This window comes from Anolis sagrei, chromosome 5 (assembly GCF_037176765.1).
Source record: "Anolis sagrei isolate rAnoSag1 chromosome 5, rAnoSag1.mat, whole genome shotgun sequence".
Taxonomy (NCBI): Eukaryota; Metazoa; Chordata; class Lepidosauria; order Squamata; family Dactyloidae; genus Anolis; species Anolis sagrei.
Window position 1 is genome coordinate 178,645,418 of NC_090025.1, and position 19,036 is coordinate 178,664,453.

At 37.6% G+C, this 19,036-nt stretch overlaps 1 protein-coding gene across 14 annotated transcripts in view; it reads left to right on the forward strand.

The window, feature by feature from the left end:
- Nucleotides 1-19,036, forward strand: part of ERC1 (ELKS/RAB6-interacting/CAST family member 1) — a 167,247-nt gene that overhangs the window by 45,388 nt on the left and 102,823 nt on the right. For 9 of the 14 annotated variants that reach the window (XM_067469265.1, XM_060776721.2, XM_060776722.2 and 6 more), the window contains 5 exons: nucleotides 649-816; nucleotides 2,856-2,993; nucleotides 4,344-4,484; nucleotides 4,999-5,139; nucleotides 15,904-16,097. In XM_067469265.1, coding sequence (XP_067325366.1) covers nucleotides 649-816; nucleotides 2,856-2,993; nucleotides 4,344-4,484; nucleotides 4,999-5,139; nucleotides 15,904-16,097 — 782 coding nt within the window. Of the gene's footprint in view, nucleotides 1-648; nucleotides 817-2,855; nucleotides 2,994-4,343; nucleotides 4,485-4,998; nucleotides 5,140-7,206; nucleotides 7,243-15,903; nucleotides 16,098-19,036 lie in introns of all 14 variants that reach the window. The other 5 variants (XM_067469263.1, XM_067469264.1, XM_060776717.2 and 2 more) reach the window with 1 other exon arrangement.

Genomic DNA, 19,036 nt, shown 5'->3' on the forward strand with positions numbered 1-19,036 from the left:
AGCAGTTAAATATAGTACAAATGATTAAAAAAGCCTATAGTTCATCTTAGGGTTGCTTATGATTTCATATAGTTATCTGTGTTCTTGGGCCAATGGTATATTCAGATTACTATTATTGGGAAATGGTACTGGTATTATTTATTGTGTCAGGAGTGAACCAAACAGTTGTATTGTATTTTAAAAAGCAATGTCCTTTTATTAAACGTCCTTTGACCAATAGCTGGCCACTCAGAGTGCCTCTTGTGTTGCTATAAGAAGGTCCTCCATTTCACATGTGGCAGGGCTCAGGCTGCATTGTAGTAGGTGGTCTGTGGTTTGCTTCTCTCCACACGTGCATGTCATGGATTCTACTTTGTAGCCCCATTTCTTAAGGTTGGCTCTGCATCTCGTGGTACCAGAGTGCAGTCTGTTCATCGTCTTCCAAGTCGCCCAGGTTTCTGTGTGTCCAGGAGGGAGTCTTTCATTTGGTATCAGCCATTGATTGAGGTTCTGGATTTTAGCCTGCCACCTTTGGACTCTCGCTTCCTGAGGTGTACTGGTACTGGTGCTTTTTAATTTAATCGTATAGAGAATTATTTTCCAGTACTATTTCTTTTGATTCAAAAGTTATTTTGCTGAAAATAACTGAATTTTTCCACTTTCCTTTAGGTGGATGCTCTTCGACTACGTCTGGAGGAGAAGGAGACTATGTTGAATAAAAAGACAAAGCAAATTCAGGAAATGGCTGAGGAGAAGGGAACTCAGGCTGGGGAGATTCATGATCTTAAGGATATGTTGGATGTGAAAGAACGCAAAGTTAATGTTCTTCAAAAGAAGGTAGGCTTGCTATCCATAGAAATGTTTGTTTCCTAGCTAGAAATTAATAATTCCCATACAGTATAGTTGCAAAGGTGTTTCTTAATAGTTATTGAGTTTTTTATTCTAATGGGAGGTAGCTTTATAATTGGCAACCCCCACTTCGCCAGAATATGAAAACTTTCCATAGACTCTTTGGGGGGGGGGGGGGAGATTTAGGGATCTGGCGATATTTTTATTTGTTTTTTTGTTTTTTTTAATCCACAACAATTTGGTATTCTAAGGTGTCCTGGAGACCCAATGCAGTTTTCTCTTCATCCTGTTTTAGAAAAATACAGGTCAAATTTACTTGTAGTGAATTTTTATTGCAGCAGTAGAAGGAATATTATAAATTGTTCAGCAAGCAAATTTCTGTCATAATTCAAATTTTTCGACAGTAAAAAAGGATTACGGAATATCAGCCTTTACTCAAACACTCATAAAATTCTGTTAGGAATATTTCACTGAAGCTTGGAAAAGAACCGTCAAGTATTGGTTATGTGAAGAAAATACTAGGTTGACTTAAGACCTATTTTTGGTGGGAAAGGTGGGATAGATCTAAAGTGATTGACTAAACATGCATAACACTGTAAAATCAAAATATAATTGTCAATTGAAATGGCATCTAGATATTCTAATTGTGGTTCAAATTTTGTTGTAATTTTAATATGTTCAATTCAAATTATTTTTTACAAACCATATACAGCATGGATAATCTTCCCATATCCTAGATGGCCGTAATAGATTTATTTTAACATGATCTGAAGGTAATCCCAAATTGAGATATTTGGTTGAGGACTAGGAGGGTCAGTATCATAGTTCACTGTCCACTCCATTATTAACATTTTTATTAATATTTTATTAACATTATTAATATTTTATGCATATGCATTGAAATGCTCCTCTTTGCATATATTTGTTCTTCCATGTATGCACAGGATGCATTCTCTTTACATTTTTAAAATGGTTGTTCAATATCTGAAAATCAATGGATAGTGTGAAGTATGTACTTCTAAGGGGTGAGTGCTTGTTAAGGGTTTGATGAATCTGCCTCCCTCCATGAATACGTCTATGCTTTTCAATTTAGTTTCCCATATAGGAGGCATTAGGAGCTGACTGGACATTTCTTGCATGAAATTAGCATTAAGTCCATCCTCTTGAAGATTTTCCCCTGGGATTTTATATTATATTAAATTTCTGAACTTTGTAATAAATCACTGACTTGGAAAATGTAATTGAATGTTTGAATTAAAAGCTCTTTGAGAACCTGTGTTAAAGTACTGCAGTTTCCTTGCTTGACTGACTTGCTGCTGTAGATGCCAACACCAATCCCTTTCTCTCTGGCTCCAACGACACTTCATATTAATTTTTTACTCTGCTTTGGCAGTTTCTGTAGTGAAGGTCATCCCCTGATTACATACATGCTTTTTTTGAGGCTCTTAAAGCTATAGCAGTAAAATGGATTCTTGTATGTGTCTTATGGCCATAGTAAATAAACAGTTGATATAGAACAAGCATGAGCAAACTTTGCCCCCCTCCCCCCAGGTGTTTTGGACTCCCAGCTCCCACAATTCCTAACAGCTTCAAGCCCCTTCGTTTTTCCCCTTTAGCGGCTGAGGAGAAAAAGGAAGGGATCTGAGGCTGTTAGGAATTGTGAGATTTGAAGTCCAAAACACCTGGAGGGCCAAAGTTTGCCCATGCCTAATACAGAGAAATGAAGATATGTCAGAGAAGAGGAAAATTAACTCAGTTGGACCATTTCTATACAGTTTTGCATATATATCTATATCTGTATGGTAACTCAAGAAAACGTGGAAAGGTTGACTTGAGAAGTGGGAGCAGATGTAGAGAGCTTTAGGGGCACAAATGAAAAAAGCCCTGGTTCTTCTTATTGTCTGAGGAGACACAGCATTCTATATATCCAGTAACTGCCTCCTGTAGAGCAGAGTTCTGACTATTCGTTTTAAAACAAACTTCATGATGTTTCCACTTGACTGATTTTTTTATATGCCTTATCTAAGATTGAGAATCTACAGGAACAGCTAAGAGACAAGGAAAAGCAGTTGAGCAGCTTGAAAGAGAGAGTAAAATCTTTACAGGCTGATACTACTAACACCGATACTGCCTTGACTACATTGGAGGAAGCACTAGCCGAGAAGGTATGAAAAAATAGTTATAACTTCAGTTAAACATATTGTTTTCCCCAGGGCAAAACAGAATATTCTGTTTGTGCAGAGATTTCATTTCATAGAATAATATAGAGTCGAAAGAGACCGCATGGGCTATTTAGTCCAATTCCCTGCCATGCAGGAAAAGCACAATTAAAGTACCCTTGACAGATGGCCATCCAGCCTGTGTTTAAAAGCTTCCAAAAAAAAAAAAGAGCTTCCAGTTGATGTTGCAGTATGAAATATTTCTGTTTAGAATTCTATATTGATATGTACCATAGATTAACCCAAACTATCTTCACATCTTCTGAAAGCTATTAGAGTTCTTGAGAAAGTGTTAAATACAAACAATATGGATATATACCTTGGGCACCTTGTTGTGCCAATACAGACAGCTCTTGTGCATTCATGGAGGGCATGTTAGGAACAAACATGGGAGAGATGTGCTTTGCCCTGTTGGTGACATTTCAAAACTCATATTTCTGGTTCAAAAAACTCTGAATGAAATGGGATTTTAACATTGCACAACATTAATAAATGACAAACTGTTGAAGTGAATTTTGTTGCACCTTTGGAAAGCTGTTTGTGTAGTGTATATCTTCAAGACACCTTTCCACTTACAGCAAACCTATTGAATTCATAGACTTTTCTTAGGCAAGTACTATTCAGCTGTGGTTTTGCTCAGTTCCTTCCTCTAAAATCTAGCTTGCAGAACCTAATATTATGTTAATTCCTGAACATGTTAAAAGTTTGCTTTATCACCTGAAAGCGGTACCACAGATGAAATAATCTTCATGTACAGTACTTCACTTGGCGGTGAGTTTATAGGCCTGGCCACCAGAATAATTTCTTATCTGACTACTTCAAAATAATTTGCTACGAACTGTTTGGGTTCTATGTTAGCAAAGTGAACTTTTGATTTTTCCCTGTTTTATTTTTGGCTCTCATCCCATGTAGATAAATATTAGCTGATGCATCCATCAGTTATATAAGTTATGGCCAATGTTATATTGCATCTTCTTATTCTTTGTGCTTTTTCCTATTGAAATGTGTGGTAATACATCGTTCCCTTAAAAACAACAACAATTATGTTACTCAATTGTACTTTATATTTTGCAAAAGCTATTTCAGTAGAAATAGTTACTTTTTTGGTTTCTCTGTATTTGTTGTTTTGATGATTTTGATCTCCTTCTAATAGGGAAAAAATTCAGCAGATGCTTATTATATGTATTTAATCTGAATATCAACCATGTATGTGAAAGGTTACTGAAGCTAGCAAAACCTATGTTTTTTCAGCCACTCAGATTGCTTTGACAAAAATCTTTTTTTTTTTTTGGTCAGGAGCGTACTATCGAGCGATTAAAGGAGCAGCGGGACAGAGATGAGCGAGAGAAACAAGAAGAGATTGACAACTATAAAAAGGACCTTAAAGACCTGAAAGAGAAAGTCAGTGTCTTACAAGGAGACCTTTCAGAGAAAGAGGTTAGTCTTCTGAATAACAAATGAAAATTCAGAGTTATGATGCTAGGGCTTTAGAATTTAAAAAATTGTTTTATAAGATTTGTGCATTAAAATACTGATTTTTATGAGCTGTGAGAGGCAATAAGTATTGACAAATTTAATGAACAAATTAAATATGCAATACAAACATAAGTAAATATTCAAATCTTACGAATGCTACTGTAATTGTTAATTAGATTGTCTTGGTATGTTGCAGTTCAGTCCATTGAGTAAATATGAAAAATGTGCATGGTAGCAGGTGAAAAAAAGTTATATTTTGCTAATTTGCTTTTGTGGTGCATAAATAGATGATCTGACAACATAGAGAGGTCATTAAAGTTTTAATTTCCTTGTCAAAAACAATGTTTAATCTTCTTGATTATAAACTCTGTGTGTGTGTGTATAATATAAATAGAACTGAAACTTTTCCCCTAAAAGGCTCCTAAATAACTGAATACTGGTTCTCCCTGTATTCCTTTTGTTCCTTTTGTTCTAGACTACATTGCTGGATTTGAAGGAACATGCCTCATCCTTAGCATCATCAGGTCTGAAGAAAGACTCTAGGTTGAAGACACTAGAAATTGCCTTCGAACAGAAAAAGGAGGAATGTCTCAAACTAGAATCTCAGCTGAAAAAGGTAAACAATTTCCTGTTAAATTGCCCATCTGTAGAGGAGTTTGTTCTTTTCAGCTGCTGTTTTCCTCCCAATGTACATTGTTGTTTGCGTCATGTATTATCACTAAACGATCAGTGAAATAAAGGCTGAGGGAAAGGAGCTGTACATTCAGAACCACTTTGCACGTTGCAAAAAAAATTGGCAGTAGACAATGGATTTGTGACTCTCATAGCTTCTTTAACTGCTTCTGGATACAGTGTGAAGAGAAATATGAACCTTTCCCCTGTTTCCTTGCCATTTTGACAGTGATACAACTCACACACCTCTCTCTTATTCAGGGAGATATTTAAATCTGCTGTTCACATAAGATCGAGAAGCATGCAAAATAAGTGCATGTCTTACTTTGTAACATAAAAAACTAGAGAATAAAGAGACAGAAGGAGTTATCCTGTTAGGAGTTTGTATTCAGTTAAAGAATTGAATAAAAACATATACATATATGACTATGTTGGTCTTTAAAGGTGTTAAATAGTGTGGAATGGAGGAAGTTGAAATCACTTCTGTTGCAGAATGGTAGTGTCTTATCAGGGACCCTAGTATAAAAAGACTAAGCTTGCTAAACTGAGGAGGTGAGAGTAGTGCAAGTGGCATATTGTGGTATCAAAGAAAAGCATTCACAATCTGATACAACTAGTAAGAGTGCAGATGAAAGAGCCATAAACAGAGAGGGATGCCATAGAAGAAGAAGAATCTTCCCACACAGTCAGCATAATTACATCTTAAGTAGCAGGAGAAAAGACAGAGACTTATTCAATTTTGCCAGCGTGTCAAAAGCATCATGGCTCTGTTTGGTCAGTAATACTCAGGTTCCGATCCTAGACATTTGGAAAATGAGTGGAGTAAGATGTATTCGATCAGTTTGTAGAAATTGTCTTGGAGCCATTAGTAAGAGCCATGGAGTTTCTTTTGGCTTATTGTGATTCTCAGTAAGCCACTAAGCATTCAGATGAAATGGTCAGGAGTTGAATCTTAATCTTGAATGCGTTTTTTAAAGGAAATGAAATTGAAATAACTTATGGAAAGCACAAGCAAGAAAAAGCTTTCAGTGTAAACTGTAGGCAGTGTGCCATCTTTAAATGCTCTGTAGAAACAGATAAAGAGTAAGGACTTACCGAGATATTACATTTAAATATGAACAGTGGTTTGCTCATGAATTTTTCATATTTATTTTACATGGGGAATACATGGAGAATATGTAGATTTATAGAGGCTGTAGCTCAGTGGTGGAAGACATACTATACTTCATATGCACAATGGCTGAGGTTTGATCCCTATTGTCACCAGATTGGACTAGAAAAAAATTACAGCTGAAACCCTGGAGGGATGTCATTGCCAAAAAGTCTAGATATATGTTCTGCACTCAGTGTATTGCAGTTTTCAGTGTTAAGTCTCAGTGTACTTGAGTATGGTTGTGACAGCTGAATTGTGCATCTAATATATTACTGTTAATGTGTAGATGTAGCTGCTAGCCTGATCTGTGATTCAATTTTCTGGGCTTTGAACATGTATAAGTATATATATATGCGTATTTTACATATAATAGTGGCCACATTGTAAAAATCGTGCATTCAGATCTTAAATTGCACTGCCTTTTTAATTTTTTAAGGTATGGTTCACGTTTTCAGGATGTTGCACATACTCTATAAAGGAAATACATTTTGAAGAGTTTAACCTTAATTATTCTGATATAGTAAGTAAAATTGTAATTTGGTTTATCAAGGCTTCTTTTTCCAAGCAGCTTTTCAAATACTCATTGACTTAGATAAGTAATCTGCAACCAAAAGTTTTTCATTATGCAGTACACAGAGCTGAAGCAAAAAAAACTTTGCTATGGCAAGATAAAAACAGTGTTATTATTATTCTTATGTCTTATAGCCTTTATTTGCAGTTTTAACCTAAATCTACGTTCTTCTGTAGGAAATGTCTTTACATCATTCTTTAGTCTATTCGCTTGTTACATCTTTTTCTCTCTCTTTTGAACTGTTCCTCTTCCCAAATCTTCCCCTCTTTTCCTGACTTTCTCCTTAGCATCCTGAAGTCTTATTGAGTCATCCATCCAAGCCAGTAAGTGCCAAGTAGAAGGCCATTGCCAGCCCCGTTTCATTGTTTGTTCTGAATGTATATTCACCCTGTAATATTTAGCTAGCACAATATATATTTGGCAGGTGGGTAAGGAAAAGTAAAAATATTCAGCACAGTCTAACTGTGAACACTGCATGAAAACGTATGTTGGCTTCTTCTGTTGCTGTTTTCTTTCCTTTATGAGCAAGATAGGTTCTATAGGATAGTTCTTAAGTTGAATTTGTATGTAGATGAGAACAGATACACTTTTAAGCGTAACTCCAGCCAAAAAAAGTGTTGTATTAGTTTTGGATATCATGGGGGGAAGGATTAATACCCCTGTAAAGTTTGTTTTGCTGTCTGTGCCTCAGTTCAGAAGGTTTCACTTCACTTTGTGCCCCTGTGACTATTGGATTTTGAAAACCCTGGGTTGCCATGGAAACAAGGATTGGTGATTGAGCTTCAATGGAGACACCTTTCCCCATGATAACCCCTCTACGTGGGGTTGCCTTTGAAGACTGCTCGGAAGCTTCAAATACTCCAGCGAGAGGCAGCCAGGTTAATAACTGGAGAGGCGTACAGGGAGCACACAACTCCCATGTTACACCAGCTCCACTGGCTGCCAGTAGGCTACCGGGCACAATTCAAAGTGCTGGCTATAAAGCCCTAAACAACCCTGGCCCAATTTACCTGTCCGAACGCATCTTCCACTACCGCAGAGATTAAGATCTGGGGAGCCCCGCCACCATCACAGGCGCGCTTGGCAGGGACGAGAGACAGGGCCTTCTCAGTAATTGCCCCTCAGCTATGGAACTCCCTTCCTAATGAGATCAGGTCAGCCCCCCCCCCCTTGTCCTTTAGAACGATGATAAAAATGTGGCTGTGGGACCAAGCCTTTGGGACTGTGCAATGAGGCAGCAATAGGAACCCTTAGTATGCCAACCAAATCCAATAATCCATGCCAAAGCAGGTTTTAAAAACTTGCTTTGGTGCGGATTCCCATCTCCACTCCCACCAAAAAACCTGGGCTTTCCCGGGGAGTGGCTACATGCCATCCTGATTATAATTGGGATGACATGCAGCCACCCTGAAGCCCCCCAATTTTCCCCATAAAAAGTAAAAAAAAAAACTGACCTTGCTCTTAACTTCCAAGAGGGCTTGAGGAAATGATGTACTAGGAAAGAGAAGCAAGGGAGAAAATTCCTCATCCCCCCACCATCTTCTGGGGTGTCCTTGCGCCCTCCTGGTGTAAGGTGGAACGTTATTGCTGCCAGGTAAGTTTATAGTTTATTTACTTTTTACAGGGAATTTTGGGCTTTGTGGTGTCTTCTCCTGGAGGCCAAAAACCCAAGACTGCTATGCATGTTGGGCCCAGGAACTGTGTCATGCAGCCCACAGGTCCAGTTCACAGAAGGCTTATACCTGGTAAGACCTGGAACTTACCTTAAGATCCAGATCTTCCCAGGTATTTACATAATTCAGAACCAATCAGGGAATTTGAAGCTAAATATAAAATCCCTCCCATTTTGGAAGAAAGGCGCGGTATAAATTCATTAAGTAAACAAAATCTCTAAGGCAGCGAGCAAAGTGCAGTTCTAGGGTTAAAGGCTACTTTTCTGTCTCACCTCTTTGTTCCTCAAAAGGTCACTTTCCTGATCAGAAATGGGTTACATATTTGTTCTGGAAATTTTCAACATGAATGCACCATTTCAATAGATTATGTGGATCATCTATCTTAACTTAACATGAAAAAAAGCCACAGTGTTGCCAAACTGCATTAAATAATCAGTGTAGATCAGGCATGGGCAAACTTCGGCCCTCCAGGTGTTTAGGACTTCACCTCCCATAAATCCCAGCCAGTTCACTGGCTCCTAGGAATTGTGGGAGTTGAGTTCAAAAACATCTGGAGAGCCAGAGTTTGCTCATGCCTTGTGTAGATGTATCTGTTGTCTCAAGATTATCCAGTGAGCTTTATCCCTGAGAGAAATTTGAATGTAGAGCTCTAGAATTCTGGTCAGATTCCCTGAGCAGTAACACATTATTCAAGGAATTTTCATCCCAAATTTGGATATGAATATCTTATAGTATTCTACTGATGACATCTCATTTAGTCGTTAAATAGGATAATTGAAGACAGTTAAGAAACTTTAAGCAATCTATCGGTTTGAATATTTCCTCCCCAGTATTCAGTAAAACCCAATTTCTTTGTTCAACTAAACAAATGCATGACAGCATTCTATTATCAGTTATGTGAATTGTGATAAGGCCAAACAGTTCAAAACTGCTTTCAAATCCTGAGGTGAGAGAACCCTAGTTAGCCTGAACTGTGATGAACATCTGGTTCTGTAACAGCTTGTAACTGCATTTACAATAAGGAGGGGTCACGGTCAGCAGGGAGTATGCAGTCCTTTGCCTGATTCCTGGTTTCTCAACCATAATTAAGAGAATCCCAGATATTAATCTAGGCTCTCAGTGCCATCTGCTTTGCATCTGACCTTAGGATTTAAGAAGGCACTCCCTGCAGAGAAGTAATCAGCAAGATCAGCTCATTGTCTGTAATAAATAGTCTTCATCAGTGACCAGCTACCATACTAATTTATTCCTTTCTTATACCTTCATAAATTTCCCAGCATGGTGGGTGGGATGAGCAAAACCAGTTCCCTTTCTTTCAGTAAATGGTCTCTAATAGATGACTTGAAGTTAATGGAGGAAGATAGAAATTGATGCCTTGAAGTTGCTAAAAATACACGCCAAATGAGCTTGTGAATTGGAAATTACTTTACCATTTTTAGATATATGCAGGAGAGAAGCATTTGGTACCATAAAAGGAGTCAGGACATTAATGGTGAATAGGTGAATGTCTGACTGACATCACAGTTTGGATATGATTATTCAATAATTATTTTCTATCAGTAAAGTAAAATAAAAAACACTTACTTTTCCCCAAAATCCATACTTTTAACTTTGTTAATTTTACACTAAAACTTTCTATTGAAGCAAATAGTGCAAGCAAGATTTTTTCATTATGAAATACTTTCATTAACATTTCTAAATGGAACACTTTGGAGTCCTGTAAAATATTTCAGGGATGCTAATTCTCCCTTCTTGCCTCTGTTTTGAATTGATAACTACATGAAGGTACTTGTTAATAACTTGTGAAAAATCATGAATGGTTGCACTAGAGAAATACGGAGGTACAAAAAGGTTGAGATGTATTTTGGGAATATGTAACAAACCTTGTCACATGCCAGTTTTCTGAAAGAGGTATCGATGTATTCCATTTTCAGATTCTTAAACTTAACGGAGCTTGTTCAGAAATAACATTTCCAGGTAGTACAATGAACCAGAAACAATCAGTAGGTCTTCATATTCCTTTTTCATACCTCCCTTTCTTTCACAGATAATATTTAACTATGTTCATTTGTACTATAATTTTCATTACATCATCAGTAGAAAATTCTGACTTTGTCCAACAAGGATCAATCCAGGTCAGAATACTGGTGTTAAGCTACAATTCTGCTCTCCAGACCTAATGATAATTTTGGTTAATGCACAAATTTATTTATTTATTTATTTACCATATTTGTATACCGCCTTTCTCAGCCCAGAGCCGACTCAAGGTGGTTCACAGATGGCAACAATTTGATGCCTCAACAATTATAAAACAATTAAAACAATCATAAAATACTGTTAAAAACATTTAGCATAAAATATTAAAGACCATACAAGTTATAAAGCATTGTCATGACCGTCTCCTTATCAAAGTCATTATTCAATTGCATTGTCAAGTCGTTCAATGATTTCATATAGTTATGCTGCATTAGTGAAGGCCTGCTCAAAAAGCCAGGTTTTAACCTTTCTTCAGAAAGTCAGGAGGGAGGGGGCCAATCTTATATCCCTAGGCAGGGCGTTCCACAGTTGAGGGGCCACCACTGATCACAGTGCTAAAAATCACAGTGCTATAAGCTGCTAGTGATAGGAGGAAGAAAAGCATGGAGCACAGAAGAGGAGTGTAGACACAGTACTTGTTCTTTTTGTTAAAATTGTTTTTGAACGGGGAATGTTTCATCTAAACCAGTTAACTTTCTTTAAAACATGCTTCAAAGCTGGTTTTCTGTCCTTAAACTCCTGCAAATTCCCTGGACTACAGTTTTCTGACTAAAAAATAAAGGTGAATTACCTCACTTAAATTTTTCATGTATAAATCTCCCTTTTAGATGCACTGGTGTCCCCTGACACTGTTTAGCAAGGAAAATAAATACTAATTTTATGTACATACTTCTGGTTATGTGTGCGTGCATATGTCTGTTTTTGTTAATCCATACAGCAATTTTATAACCTCAGGGGAAGTCCAATGGAAATTGACCATAGTGCTACGCTGGAGGACATAGAGATTACTAGATATATGTTCTCTCAGGTAAAAAAAAGGTGTTTTCCCATTTCGGGGGATTTTGCATCACTAAGCCCAGTGAATGTGGAGGGCTGAATGTAATCCCTTCAGGGTTTTGTTTTTTAGTCACGAGCAACTTGAGAAACTACAAGTCGCTTCTTGTGTGAGAAAATTGGCCGTCTGCAAGGGCATTACACAAGGGATGCCCATATGTTTTACCATCCTGCGAGAGGCTTCACTAATAATAATAATAATAATAATAATCTTTATTTATTCCCCACCACCATCTCCCCAATGGGGAGCAGCTTACATGGGGCCTGAACAACATATTACAGCAAAATAAAACCAAAACTTAAACAACAAGCATCATCATCAAAATTACACAAGGAAAAAAAACATATGAATACATTAACAAAATAACATTACAATAAACACAATCACAGTAACAGTGGGCGGGCCACATGTACAGAATAAAATGTTAAAACCTCTAATGAGATAAAAAATAGGAGCAAGTTATTTGCAGGGAGCTCATAAAGATACACAGAGTTGTAAAACTAAAATTCCCATTTGTGAGGCGTGTACTCCAGTGACAGAAGCATTGAGGGGAACAATAGTGTCATGTTGTGCACCTACTCACCAAAGGCGCAGCAGAAGAGCCAGGTTTTAAGGTTCTTTTTAAACGTTTCTAGTGTAGGGGCTTTCCTGATCTCTCCAGGTAATGAGTTCCAGAGTCGGGTAGCCACAGAGGAGAAGGCTGTCTCCCTTGTGCCCACAAGAGCTTGTGAGATTGGCAGGGGCGAAAGGAGGGCCTCCCCCAAAGATCAAAGGGCCTGGGTTGGTTCATGGAGAGAGATACGGTCACAAAGGTAGGCGGGTCCACATGAGAAGCTGGAGCTGACAGAGAGGAATTTACCCTGCTCCCCAGATTCAAACCGCCGAGCTTTCAGTCAGTGGTTCTGTTGGCACAAGGGTTTAACCCATTGCAACACCAGGGGCTCCTTCTAGTATTCATCTGTGAGATCATTAGACAGGATTCTGTAAAATGCAGTGTTGGACTGTTCCCTCTCAGCCTCCTGTATGCAGTCAGATTTATCCCTTACGATTACAGCTTCTCATTTACCGACCTCTTTGATGAAAGTATTAGGATTGTTCCTGAGACTGCACAAGCAGTCCCCAAGTTATACATATCTGACTTATAAATGACTCATAGTTAAGAACAGAGATTAAACAACAGGAAGTGAGAGAAATTTGCCCCTCAGAAGGGAAATTCACTCATGAAAAAGTTATCATGGGGAAAAGAGGTTTTGAACTGAAGCTTTATCACCATTCCTTGTTTCCACAACAAGCCAAATGTTTCAAAATCCAATTATCACAGGGATGGAAAGTGAGGTGAAATCTTCTGAACAGAGGCACAGACAGCAAACAAACAAACAAAAACCTTCTCTAAGTGATCCAAAGCTTGTGTGTGTGTATCTGGAGTTACTGTACCTGTTCCGACTTACATACAAATTCCACTTAAAAAAACAAACCTACAGAACCTATCTTGTCTGTAACTTGGGAACTGCTTGTATTGGATCTTGATCCTTACAGCTGAAATTATGTCATTGATTATAGGTCTTACTGGTTATTTCTGTCTGGTCACAGTGACAGAAGCATTCTGTGTAGATGTCTAGTTCCATGCCCGCCTATCATAAGGAGTTCATGTGAAGTCGTTTTTATTAATCCAAGAGTATTGCATTGTGTATTGGTTAAATGTTGTGCTGTGGAGATAGGGATGAGTTGTTGTCCTAACTGGTGTCACTATCCTTGAAATATTTCTTAAGATGTAAGCAGCGGAAGACTTCCAAATGACCACAGAAATGTATTGTGTGTGGGTTTGGAGGAACAGAAGGTTAAGACCTGACAGAACAGACACCTCTGCTTGACTCAGAGTGCAGCTTGATATAGTCTGACTTTATGGAGCTCCTATTGTGGGCATAGAGTCTTGTACAAAGGCTTCTTTTCCTTCTATTTCTTTCTAAGAGAAAGGGAAGAGAAATGTGTCTTGTAGATGGTTCCATGTCCATTGATGACTTGTGTCGAGGCTGGCCCATTGCTTGTAATTTCAGAATGAAGATTTCGTTCTTGATATTTTCTTGTATGTTGTGCAGAAAATGTAACCTCTTTGAGGGAATGCTGCACAGTCTATCACTGTAGTCTTTGGGTTCCTCACCTTCAGGCCTTTTGGAATGGCATCCTGTTGCTTGCATGTGTTGAGGCTAATGATGTTTGTTGGTATTTGGGTAAGTTTCTTAAAGAGTCAAAGTGTCTTAAAACAGAAAAGAAAAACAGAATTGGAATGCAATGATTCCACCATGTTTGCAGTTTAAGCCTTTGCAGATTTGATTATTTGTGAAGTCTTGTATTTGCCACCACCTCAGCTGCTGCTCTACATGCAAATTTAAAAGTATCATCTCTCTAAACTGGAAGTTGACCATGGAATCATGCAGAGAATTTCTGTAAGCATTTGTAGGCCCTCCAGGGTGACACTGTGCCAACTTCTCACAGAAGTTGACCATAGTAAAATCAATCTAGAGAACTCTTTCACACAGAGGTGGGTGTCTTGTACCTATAATTCTAGAGGTCTGACTATGTATCCTCAAGCCCTAGCCCATCCATAATGGATTGAATAGTGACAGTGATTTCCTACATATATTATAACACTGGTTAACACCCAAGCCTCATAAGCTGTCTTGGCCACTTTATCACATTGCTTTTTGGTTCCCAGCCAGCATCACACTACATTCCAATAACAATCTCCACCATTAACAAGTTCTCTACTTTCCCTGGCTTTAAGTTTTAGGCACCATCTCCCTTCCTATCTTTCACAAGTTTTGCATTTGTATTGTTATTCCCACACACCATCTGCTTAGAAAGATCTATTCCTAGGCACCTCACTTCATGCGATGGAAGAATGGGTGCCTCTTTTATAATTTGTACGTATATAATGTTATTGGGGATGGCATTTAATTTTGTTGTATGATGTACAATGACAATAAAGTTAATCTTTTCTATGCAGCTGAGAAATAAACTTAGCCTATGAAGGCTTATGCTATCAACTTCTTTTTCTTATTGATTAAGGTGCTAAAGGATTCCTTTGCCTACAGATATTCCAGACCAACATGGTCATGTCTTGAACTTTCTGACCCCTTGGTTTCTAGGTTAGCTTGGTTCTGGAGAGTTGCATGAGATATAGGTGGGGTAATTAGTTTTCTTCATTCTTTCCTCTAGTGTTTATGTGGTGAAAATAATCTAGATAAATACTCATATAGAAAATACTAATATAAAAAACAGTGATTGTTTTGTTTTTTGCCATTTAAACTATGGAGGAATAATGACTTGAACTTAAATTTCACTTATCCATAATCAGTTATCTTATAGTGTCTAGTACTTTTCTATGTAAATTTGAGTCTGTTGTTAATCAGTGGTTGTTGTAGTAGTGGTGGTGCCATTAACCTTGAAGTTTGTTTCCAACTTTACAGTAATCCTAAGGTTCACTTATCACATGATTTTCTTGGTAAGTTTTGTTCAGGCTAAATTTGCCCTTGCCTTTTTCTGAGGACATGACTTGCTTAAGGTCATCCAGTAAGTTGCTATGGCCAAATAGAGATTTGGACCCTAGTTTCCAGTGTCCTAGTTTAAAATCCCAACCACTACACCATGCTGGCTGTCTCATGTATACTTGTGTACAAGTTGATTTTGTGTATAAGTCAAGGACATGTTTGGGGGGCCAAAATACGGATTTTGATATGACCATAGATAATTTGGGGGTCATTCCACAGAGAGAAAGCCACCCCTGCCCCTCCACTCATCCACCATTTCCCCACCCAGACATTTAGAAAGGGCGGCCGAGAGAGTAGAGAGGATCATTGTGCCTTTTAGGTGGCTTGCTTTTGCCCCTCAGAGAAGGGAACAGTTCCTTTAAAAAAATAAGAATTAAGTAGAGTACTTGCATTGACCTGTGGATAAGTTAATCTAGTTTGTTGGGGTTGATTTTTACTAAAAATTCTAGACTTATACATGAGTACATAAGGTAACTCCCTTAACATCTCTTGCTTCTAGATAGCCCGGAACAGAGCATGATGACTTCTGGCTGGCCATAGTTGTAAAGAGTTTTGTATAGTCAATAGACCATTGCATTGATATAGCTAAACTTTTTTTATCATCTGTCTTTGGTACAGAAGACTTTTTGTTATGAATGTGAACAACATCTGTTGGAATATCTTTTTATGCAGGCTCATGAAGCAACATTGGAAGCAAAGTCCAGTCCAGAGATGGGTGACCAATTCCAGCAGTTGGAACGAGAGGTAATGCGGCACCGGGAAGAGTCCTGTAAAGCTCAAGCTGAAGTGGATCGTCTATTGGAAATCTTGAAAGAGATGGAAAATGAGAAGAATGATAAAGATAAGAAGATAGCAGAACTGGAAAGGTAAGGGCATAGCATTTTGGGACACAAAGACTAGACAAAAGCTTCTTCTAAAGCTAAGACATTTTTGCTTACATTATTAATTTTTTTAAAAAACTTGAAGTATCAGAAAGAGATGCCACTGTTTCTGATGTTTTTGTAGTTAGTATGAGCAAAAATCTACTGAATTCCTATACAATAGACACTTAGTGAAATACTAATTTGAATACACGTGCTTCTGTTATAAAACCTCTAGTAGCTACTGTAGTATGATAGGTACAGATAATAGACTCATAGAATTATAGTATCCACAGTGTAGTTAATAAATTTCCATCCTGTCTTCTGTATGCCACTTGAAGTAAGGACTAATTCTGCCTGCATGTGTTGAGACCAAATTAAATAAGAGTATACTACCCTATGGTTTGATAAAAGGATTTTCATTTTGTATTACCGTTCTTGTGGTGTAGTTTCTTAGATCTATTTTTCTGTAGTAAGAGGATTTGTGTAATACTGAATATTGCTGTTAGATTTGAACAGCTAACAATAGATTACAGTTGAAATTGTAGAAACAGGTTTGAATGAAACAGCAAGAGAGCAGCCATTTGTTTGCGTTCCATGGTCTTTCTGACACAAATAAATGAACTGCAGCTGCAGAGTGCATCATTTGGAACTTTCTAGAGCTCTTACGTAAGGGTTTTGGTGATAGCCCTGTGCACATTCTATGCAAGACTGGCTTTGGAAACTATTTGGAAAGCCTAGCAGGTTCAAAATTCTGTGTCCAGTTTTCTGACTATGCCTGGTTATAGGGAGCAAATAACTCCCATGCTGAATCTGTTGCTGGTCCAATTGAAAGTCATGGTTATGGCCTGTATATGACTTCGATCTACCAGTGGTTCTCAACCTGTGGGTCCCCAGATGTTTTGGCTTTCAACTCCCAGAAATCCTAACAGATGGCAAACTGGTTGAGATTTCTGAGAGTTGTAGGCCAAGGTTGAGAATCACTGGTCTAGACTATCCTAAATACCATATTTCCATCTGTGAACTTGTCTATATTCTAAGATCTGCTTTTGGAAATCTTTCTTTCGGTCCCACCACCATCTCATACACATTTGGTGAGGACATGGAAGAGAGCCTTCTTGGTGGCTTCTTCTAAGTTACAGAAACCCTTTATGTGGTAGGTTCAGTTGGCCTCATCTTTACTGATTTTTTGTAGACAAGTAAAAACCTTTTTTTAAGGCAAAACTTTGGTTTCATTATGACAGAACTTTAGCAGGTAGAGCTTTTTTTATGAAGGTGATGTATCTATACTTTGTTATGCTTTAAATGTGTTTTTTTAACTGAAGTTTTTAATAAAATTTTAGTTTAGTTGCCTTATAACTTTTCATTAATATTTCTAATAGTATTTTGTCTTAATTGCTTATAAGCTTCTTTGAATTCTGTGTAGGAATAAATATGGGATAAAAATTAATTAAATAAAAATTACTTCCATTATGAATAACAATAGAAAAGCCTTCTGAAGGATCAACTCTGACATCACACTGGAAATTCAGAATAATAATGCCTTACTCTATTTCTCAATAAGATTTGTTTGCTACAATAGATTTTAAGACTGCATATTTCCATATAGCTTTCATGCAGTTCCACTGCCTTTTTCTCCACTTTACTCTCAGAAAGAAACTTATCATTTCTGTCTCCTTTATTCGTTCCCCAGTGGAAGTAAATTATTCTCTAAATTCATGACAGAGGTCTAGTTACATGCTGGTAACTAGACATCCAACATGCTGGTAATAGGGCACACAGAACAGATCTTCTGTGCATATCTCCATGTCATGTTCTTTCTACTACAGGGAAAGAAAAATACACTGCATTTTCTTAGATCTCAACTTGCCTACCCCACCCTTCTAACTTGTAGATGACAACAAGAAAAAACAATCCATATCTTTTTCTCGAGCATAGTATTTTGTGGCAAAATACTCAAATCCTTAAGTCATTCAAGAAATAGTTCTATTTAAAAAAAATACTTTTGCTTCTCGCCCAGGGCCTACTACCCTCATAGAGCAACCTTCTGGATTATAAAATGTGAAAACAAAATTACAATCAACAATAGAATTGAAGAAAAACAGCAGCAGTAGGCAGAAACAGATTTTTTTGAAGAGCCTAATGCAGTACACAATAAACTTGTCCATAGAGATATTTTAAAGCCAGCAGTGGCAGGGCCATATATATTTCCCTAGTGAGAGAGTCCTGGGAATTGGATCCTCTGCTGAGAAAATCCTGATTGCGGTCTAGTAGCTTTCACTAATGGGCCAAAATATGGAATCTCTTAATGCTTGAGCAGATTTAAACAGATGCTGGGAATCCTTCGGTTGATATGGTACTAAACTAATTAGGAATTTAAAGGTCGAAATGTGCCTCTTAAATAAAAAGGCAATGTAACACATTCAAAATAGAAATGAAATGACCTGAATACATAACTCTTGCAAACATTCTAGATGTTATATCCTTTTGCCAGTCATAGACTGCGAACTATCTTCATGCCATTAATTGGCTGAACTACACCTGATTTGATAGATCACTCCATCTAGTGCTTTGTACTCAGTGGATTATGCTTAACTAAGGAGCTCTTGATACTTAATAGTCTGGATACTTAATAGTAAAACTAATTTAGCTGCTGAAAGCAGCTTGACCAAATAGGAGCTAGCCTAACTGTTCCTCTCCTCAAAGCATTCAGTTCATGAAAGGAAAAAATTAACAAGCTGAGTAAGTTATTCAGGGGGCCTGCAACTGTTTCTCACAAAAAAACACAGGTTATTCATAGTTCCAAAATCTCCAAAATCCATTATTTCTTGCACAAAATGATCAAAAATAGCATATATAACTTTGGACTATGTATATACAGTGTACAGTGTTCCCTCAGTTATTGTGGGGGTTCCGTTCAGGACCACCTGCAATAAGTGAAAATC